We start from the raw sequence: 8,640 nt of genomic DNA, 5'->3' as shown, positions 1-8,640 counted from the left end.
AAAAAAAAAAAAAAAAAAAAAAAAAAAAAAAAAAAAAAAAGAAATCGTAAACATAAACATATGCAGGAATCAGGAAACAAGAAGGTAAGTGAAATAATATGAAACCAAACGCACTTATGTTTTGAGCCACAGGATATTGTTATTCTCCAAGAAAAGTACTTTTTAACAGAAGAAAATCAGATTATTCCTAGATCAGAAAGAAGCTCCATTGTTCCCGTGCTTTAAAAACTACAAACACCCATTAAGATCATGTGGAACCTCAGGAACAAGAAATCGAAAGGTCTCAGAGGAACTAAGTCTTTCTAGTCATGAAATATTGTTTTACTAACCAAAAGAGAGGCATGATGACAGCTACCAGACTAAGTGGCCAGGAATCCCGGAGCCTACAGCACTGGCTTCTGCTCCCTGAATTTTGTGAAGCAGGGAAGGACCAGCTCCACTGTACTATCCTGGAAGAGGCCAAGGACGGCACATGACATCTTCGTGGGCCCTATCGCGCAGGACCTGGGTCTGGAACTGGTGGAGCTGATACTTCACCTGTTTCAGTTGGATTCCAAAGGCTGCAGGGACCTTCTGGAGGTAAATCTGCAGAATGGCATTTTTGTGAGTTCTCTGATCGACCTCGAGGAGCTGTGTGGGAGGATCTTGGAGTGCAGCATCCACCTGGAGGTGATCGTGGACAAGTTGCTACAGGTTTTCCATGTGGAGGTGAAAGTGAAGAGCATTGAAGACAACCTACCAGTGTTCTTAGCAACACAAAAGAATCTGTTTCTGAAACTAGGGCTCTTGATTCTCGTGTTTCACTAGAGGATGTCTGGGATGCCGACATCGAGGCCAATGCTCTGATGACTTACATACTGTACCCCAATGATTATTTTTCCCTGGAAATACCAACCAAGAGCAGGTAAAACCACTCGAAGGTATATTTTAAAAAGTATTTCAGATAGATAAGTCACTTCAGAGCTACTCTTGGTGCTCAAAGCAACTGATGGGGGCAAAGATGAGCTGACAGGCACCAAAGCATTACATATCACAGCGCTGGATGTAAATGATGATGCCCAGTGTTTGACAAAGCAGTCTATCATATGAAATTAGTGGAAAATGCAGGCGAAGGTACACTGGTTATTAGACTTAACCCCTTGGATTTGGATGAGGGTTCAAACAGCCACATTGTTTCTTTGCAACTGATGTCTCCCCTAATATAGAAGCCCTTTTTCGCATAGATTCAGACAGTGGAGAAATAAAAGTAAATGTAAAGATAGATTTTGAGGAAACTAAATAATGAAAGATTCAAATACAGGCAGTTGACAAAGGTAATTCCCCATTGTTTGGTCACTGCACAGACTTGATAGAAGTCTTGGACATCAATGATAGTGTTCCAGAGTTAGCAGTAAGTCGCTATCATTCCCTGTACAGGAGGACACTCCGCTGGGTACCGTAATAGCCCTAATCAGTGTAACTGACCCCAACTTCAGTGCCAAGCAACAGGTGACCCGCACCCTGACGCCTCACGTCTCTTCAAGCTGGCTTCCACCTTCAATAGGCCCCGCCGAGAACCTATTCCTTGGTGCTCCACAGCGCCCTGGACAAAGAGAGCAAATCTATCAATTGGTGGTAATCGCGCGGAATGGGGACTCGCTTTCATTGTGAGCCACAGCCATGGGGTCCGTGGAAGTGACCGAACAGTGAACCACGACGCACCGGCGTTCGGGCAGCCCGAGTACATGGTGTTCGTGAAAGATAACAACCTGCGGGGCTGCCACGGCTTCACAGTGTCCGCGCGGGACCCGTACGCGCAGAAGAACGTGCTGTTGATGGAACAGCGGGTGGGTGAGCGCGCGCTGTCTAGCCATGTGTCGGTGCACGCGGAGAGCGGCAAGCTGTACGCGCTCCAGCGACTGGACCACGAGGAGCTGGAGCTGCTGCAGTTCCAGGTGAGAGCGCGCGAAGCTGGCATGCCGCCTCTGGGCAGCAGCGTGACGCTGCAGGTATTAGTGCTGGAACGACAACTTTGTCGGCGCTGCTGGCGCCTTGGGTGGAATGGCGGCGCTGTGAGTGAGCTGGTCCCGCATTCAGTGTGTGCAGGCCACGTGGTGGCGAAGGTGCGCGCGGTGGACTCCAGTTACGACGTCTGGTTGTCACAAGTGCTGCCTTTGTCAGCTGGCAGCACCCGTTCCACGTGGGGCTGTGCATGGGCGAGATCAGCACGAGTACCCTGAACAAGGCGAAAGCTACGAGCCACCGCCTGCTGGTGCTGATGAAGGACCACCGCGAGATGGCGCTGACTGCCACCACCACCGTGGTGGTGTCGCTGGCGGAGAGCAGACAGGCGAGGAAAGTCTCATCACACGCGTTGGCAGGCGTCGAGGTCCGGGAGGCAGCACTGGTGGATGTCAACGTGTACCTGATCATTGCTATCTGAGTGGTGTCCAGCCTGTTGGTGCTAACGTTGCTGCTGTACACGACACTGCGGTGCTTGGTGCCGCTCACCGAGGGCTCGTGCACGCCGGACAAGCCCACGCTGGTGCGCCTCAGCGTAGTGGGATCTGGTCTTACTTGCAGCAAAGGAGATCTTACTTCGGAGAGTGGCCACCCAAGGTCAACCTTATGGTTTTCAGTCCTACTGTTCCCCATGGTTCAGGTTTTGGAAACGGACTTCAATAGAAAATTTTTGAGAATGTAAGTACTGTAATCCTGGAAAGCATTTCATTCCTATTAACGTCCCCCATAGTTACATTGATAATGTTTACCGAGTTATTGTTTAATTCGATTGCTTTATTTATTTTGCTTTTGCTTTTCTTTTGAGATGGTTTATTTAAAGTACATTGGGGCCGGGTGCTGTGGCTCATGCCTATTTGTAATCTCAGCACTCTGGGAGGCCAAGGCAGGAGGATCACTCGAGGTCAGGAGTTTGAGACAAGCCTGGCTTACATGGTGAAACCCTATCTCTACTAAAGATACAAAAAAATTAGCTGGGTGTGGTGGTGCGCACCTGTAATCCCAACTACTCAGGAGGCTGAGGCACAGGAATTGCTTGAACCCAGAAGGTGTAGGTTGCAGTGAGCTGAGATCAGGCCACTGCACTACGGCCTGGGAGACAGGGTGAAACTGTGTCTCAAAAAAAAAAAAAAAAAAAAAAAAAAAGTACATGGGAAGTCTAGCCATCTTCATCACGTTTTACTACAGTCGCCATGAATATTCTTTAGGAATATTCTTCAGTTGGTAAGTATAATAATAATACTACTAATGAATTAGACTGAGTGGCTGTTTCCTGTAAATGAGAAAGTTAAATCTTACAGGAAGGATCATGATGAATAACGATCCTTATGAGAAGGTCAAATCTTCTCAATTTTGAAGCAAGTTCTTTATTCCTATTCATTTTCTTATTCTGATTTGTGTCCTCCATTCCTTATTATTTTTATGTGTTCAAAAATACCATGACAATATTTAATATAATAATTATTTGAGTTTAAAACATGTTTAAATTTTTATCTTTCTATAATCTGTAAATTTATCTTTCACAAACGGTGATGAGCAGGGTTGAGGCAGCTTCGTTCAGAAACAATTTTGTTTCTTCACGATCAATAGCAATCTTTTTTGAGATGGTGATTGCAGTGGGTGGAGTTTTAGCTTTGCCTTTAAAGGTGGTTTTACTTCTTAATTTTTGTCTTCAATCTTCTTATAATTTCACTTTAGGTCATTGTCTTCACAATCTTCAGCTACTTCAGGTAGCCAACAATTTTGTTCTTTTTTTTTTTTTTAAGTCAGCTCTGCTTAATAACCTGTTGAACTAATTGCTGCTGTCCTCCAGTTTAAGTTGTTGAACTCTTCTACTATTTTGGGAAGATTTCTTTGAGCACTGATTATACTCATTTTTCTTTCATATTTGGCACCTGGCTGCATGAAAATATTTTAGGGTAAGAAAATTCACACTTATTTGGGTTTTAAGTATAAGAGAATCTTCCCATAAATGATGAAGAGTGATACCATTGTCTGTGTTCATTAAACTGCATGGTCTTCAGAATGGCATTGCTGAGCTTGGCAGGGTGTCTCAGGCCTGCAATCCCAGCATTTTGGGAAGCCGAGAAAGGAGGATTGCTTGAGGCCAGGAGCCTGGGCAACATAGTGAGAACCCCATCTCTACCAAAAAATGTCATTGCTTTTAATAACTTAAGTATAAGAACCATGGGATATTAATAAAGGCACTTCCACTTGACAATTGTGGTGTTAATTATACCTTAGAATGTAACATTGTATACTCTTGATATATTTGATGCAAAATATTTTTTGCCTTCACACCATATTCATGTGAATTGCTTTCTTTAAAGGGATCCCAGAGAACATGTATTTATAGCTGTAAGGATGTATATCAAATTATATGTAAAATTACTTTGCTCTTTTTGGCTCTAATTACAAATGAGATGGCCTTTAATTCTGTGTAAAGAAATAGTATATTTACTTATGGGAGGATAATCATGTTATAGATAGGGTAAAGTTAATATAAATGCTGAAAAGGAGTTAGTGGTGTCTACCTAGAAAAATAACTTCTGAGAGGATGATTTCTTTTTCTTTTTTTTTTTTTTTGAGACAGAGTCTCGCTCTGTCACCCGGGCTGGAGTGCTGTGGCTGGATCCCAGCTCACTGCAAGCTCCGCCTCCCGGGTTCACGCCATTCTCCTGCCTCAGCCTCCCGGGTAGCTGGGACTACAGGCGCCGCCACCTCGCCCGGCTAGTTTTTTGTAGTTTTTAGTAGAGACGTGTTAGCCAGGATGGTCTCGATCTCCTGACCTCGTGACCCGCCCGTCTCGGCCTCCCAAAGTGCTGGGATTACAGGCTTGAGCCACCGCGCCCGGCCTGAGAGGATGATTTCTATGAAGATAAACATTAAGGACATTTCAGAAAAGGGAATACCCTGTCCTACTTTATGGTGTTGGAATTCTCTTCATCCATAGCTATAGAACAAGAGCCAACACTGATCAGTAACTTCGTGATAGTAAATCACCATTGTTTGAGCAGTTTATTAATATATTTGTTAGACATCAAGTAAAGGGCTTAAATACATTATTTCATTTAATCCTTATAACAAGTTCTAAAGTACATATGACCATTCCAATCTGAAAGATAAAATAAGAGAAGCTGAGATGTTTATCTATTTTATCCAGTGCCAGTACATGGTGGAGATATTATTCAAATGCATATCTTTCAGACTTCAGATACATTCTTTGTTCACTATAATGTAGAACTGTCTTCAGTAAGTCTTTTCTCTACTCAAACATAGTCTTGGCTAGGAAAATCAAGCACAAGCTGTGTACAGGCAAATCTTTCTTCCTGTTGTGCTTAGAAGAAACTTCACGATTGTCTTCATCATTAATTTTGTACAATGCATGATTGAGATGGCACTAAGTTTTTTTTATGTTAAGTGATTTTTTTCTTATAAGAGTTCATGATCATCATTATCATTTGTTTTAATCAATGCCACATTGAGATAGGTATTTTGGTTATGTAATTATTAAATAATTAAGAGTTGCTCTATAAGAACTATGTGCCTGTTGTTTGGAAGTGATATAAGTAAGAATCATCTAACATGTAAGAAAAGTCAGAAAACTGTGGTTTCCAATATCCTTGCGGAACACCCAAACTAAACACTATATACCAAAAATGACACCCTTCTTTCGTTACTGTGAATAAAGACAGTGTTTGGGACAAGTATAGGTGTTGATATTATTATTTCAGGGACCCTGAACATGGCCAAAGGACTCAATAAATGTTTACAATATTGCATACTTCAATAACAATTTTAGAGACATAGATTCCCATGAAAATCTTCAAATGTGTGTAGGTCTTTCAGTCTTCTTCAGTCTTACTGTTGGCTGGGAAGCTTGTACCAACTGACAAACGATTTGTGACCAAATAACTGTTTTTACTTGACTAAGCCATGATAAAGCAGAATTAGCATTACTGAGTAAATCCTATAATTTTGTTAATACAGTGGTTGGATAATGTAATTCTAATCTGTTGATTTTGGAGAACCTCCTGGTGTTCTGACAGCTGTATCAAAATTTATTTAGGTGTTTTCAAGAAATAATAGTGCCAGGTCTGTTATAGAATATCAGTGGATGATGTGCACTAGTAAGACATTAAACTATGCACTCTAATACATATATGACTAACAGGACATACAGGCAGATTGTATGTCCTGATTGATATAGTAAAAGTCAGGCACAAAGTTCCTTAATCTTCAATTGATTTTACAAAATCAGTTAACAATAACTGTATTGAAATGACTTCTTGGCATTAGCCTATACCCAGATATTAGGCTGATCCTCAAAGATGAGTTCAAAGGGAGCATAATCTCTTCACTAAGGGCTGGTTGAGATGGTGACACCTGAAATATCACAGCCAAAATGCAAAAGACGGGTCATTGATTCATAAACTATATCAAACTCTATTATGACTTGGCGTTTGTTCAGTACTACTTTATATATTCACAAAATACTGTATCTTTGGAAATTAATACCTAAATTAACATTTTGTTTTAATTCAAATATGTGATATTATCATCTTTACAGGGTAAACCTTCTCAGATTCATTTTCCTACCTTGGAAGACTCTACATTCCGTATAACATCTTCATCCTGAATTCCCATAATAAGGTGATTGAGGATCTGTTGTTTCCTTTTGTTCAAAATAAACCTGATGTACTTCAAATATCATGTTGAATATACTGTCATCTGGTCTAATGTTCTATTTTGATTAGAGGCTACTATGATTGATTATTTTACAGATGCATGATGGAACTAACTGTCATAAAAGTTGATATGTCTCCTTTAATTTTTTAATACAGAATTTTACATTCATCTTAATTAGAGTTCTAGTTTTATGACAACATTGGGAAAAGAGTAAATATGAAAAAAGTAGAACAAAATCTCAAATTAATAGTTGAATATATATAAAATATTAGCATACACATATGATAAGTTTTTCATATGTCATTGCAGTATTTTTAGATTGGAGATAAACCATCAAAACTATACAACAAAATATTTAAGCTAGAGTGGTATTTATTTGAAATCAGTTTCTACTCTAAAATTTTGTTGCATCTTCTTTTTTTCCTCCTAAATCCTAAGAGTATATGAAAAGACAAAGAAAATTCAAGCAAATTACAACTTCAGGCAATGAAAACTCTCATAAGCAATTCCTGTATTTTACTCAGTATTTTCTATGAAATTCCATTTCCACAAACACTAAGGTAATTTACCATTTAATTGAATTGTTTGATTAATTTTCTATGTTTTAAGCACAATATCAGGTACTTAGAGAAGATATAATTAAAAATCACATCTCTTGTTTTCCATGAACTTATGCTCTCAAACCCAAAATTCTTTAAACAAGAAACAAACTATTTTCATGAATATAACTGAATTAGGTTAAGGAAACCAATGTTGGTGACTTGGAAATACCAATATGGCACAAAGATGTTCAGGGTGATTTTATTTATTTTATCGAATGATACTAAAATTTATTTTATAGTTGAAAAGCCTATTTCTGTCATATCATTGACTCTATTATATAAAGTGATCAATTTTGATATCTCGTATTATGCTACTATGGCTTACATTAGAAATAATAAATGTCAAATAAAAATTCATCTAGATCAATAGACTTTTCCTTTGTGAATCCTTTTTTAAAACTACCAAGTTTGAGAATATGAATATACTTGTTTAAATAACAGTAAAGAATCAGAACTATAGAAAATAGGTATAAAAAGGCAAGCCCACAGAGATGAGAATAGATCATGTGGAACATAAAGACTAAAGAGCTGCTTTTATAAAACTTCAATTTTTTCTTTGAGTTCCATAGTAGCCAAAGTAACAAGGGAGACTGAAAGTAAAACAATTCAAATTTGATAATATTTTTATATGAGGAACAACACTTTCAGGAAATGTTTAGCCCTAGTTTTTCATGAGGCCACGTTAACAACTGAATTCTCTTTCTCTCTCACTCTCTCAGTGTATATGTATTTTAGATAAGTAAAAGAACAATTTTATAATGCTGTCAAACATAGACACAGTAATTTAAATTTGACGTTAATCAAGAAATAAAATGCCATTTCCATATATATTGAGTTTCATTATGACTTATAATCTGAATATTCCATAAATAAGCACGTTGGAAATATTTAGTGGAAGAAACCCAAAACACGTGAAATTCTATGGTGGTAAATGTAGTGCACAGTACTCACAGTTTTAGGCGCAAGGTGTCGCTCTTTACTTGGTGGAAAGTTCCTTGAAATGTTGATCTGAATAGTCAGGCACTCGCATACAAAGGGACTCCATCATACCGGATGCCACCGTTTAAGGAGCCTTTGAAACTTCTCAAGAATTCAGCGAGATTTTTAACCTGAAACTGAAGAATCTGGTACTGTAGGTGTAAAGAAGCTTATTTTGGAATCCAATTTCGTATGCGATGTTTGGTTTTCAGAGTAGGGGATTGGGCCCCCCACGACTGCTGCTCTGGCTTCTCTTCCTCGAATTCTGGGAGATGGGAAGCGGCCAGCTCCACTACTCCGTCTACGAGGAGTCCAAACACGGCACTTTCGTGGGCCGCATCGCGCAGGACCTGGGGCTGGAGCTGGCGGAGCT

General features: G+C 39.6%; 1 protein-coding gene and 1 pseudogene across 1 annotated transcript; one reads left to right on the top strand and one right to left on the bottom strand.

Annotated features, from left to right (window-relative positions):
• The first annotated feature begins 344 nt into the window (after positions 1 to 344).
• LOC111530537 lies at positions 345 to 908 on the top strand (annotated as a pseudogene).
• A 563-nt stretch (positions 909 to 1,471) lies between these two features.
• LOC111527816 lies at positions 1,472 to 2,954 on the bottom strand. The gene is given in 2 exon segments (XM_023194320.2): positions 1,472 to 1,986; positions 1,989 to 2,954. Coding segments are annotated over 2 exon segments (1,161 nt in total). The 5' UTR covers positions 2,635 to 2,954.
• Positions 2,955 to 8,640: the final 5,686 nt, after the last annotated feature.

This window comes from Piliocolobus tephrosceles, unplaced genomic scaffold, assembly GCF_002776525.5.
Source record: "Piliocolobus tephrosceles isolate RC106 unplaced genomic scaffold, ASM277652v3 unscaffolded_34047, whole genome shotgun sequence".
Lineage (NCBI taxonomy): Eukaryota > Metazoa > Chordata > Mammalia > Primates > Cercopithecidae > Piliocolobus > Piliocolobus tephrosceles.
This window is presented reverse-complemented; position numbering and strand designations above follow the sequence as displayed.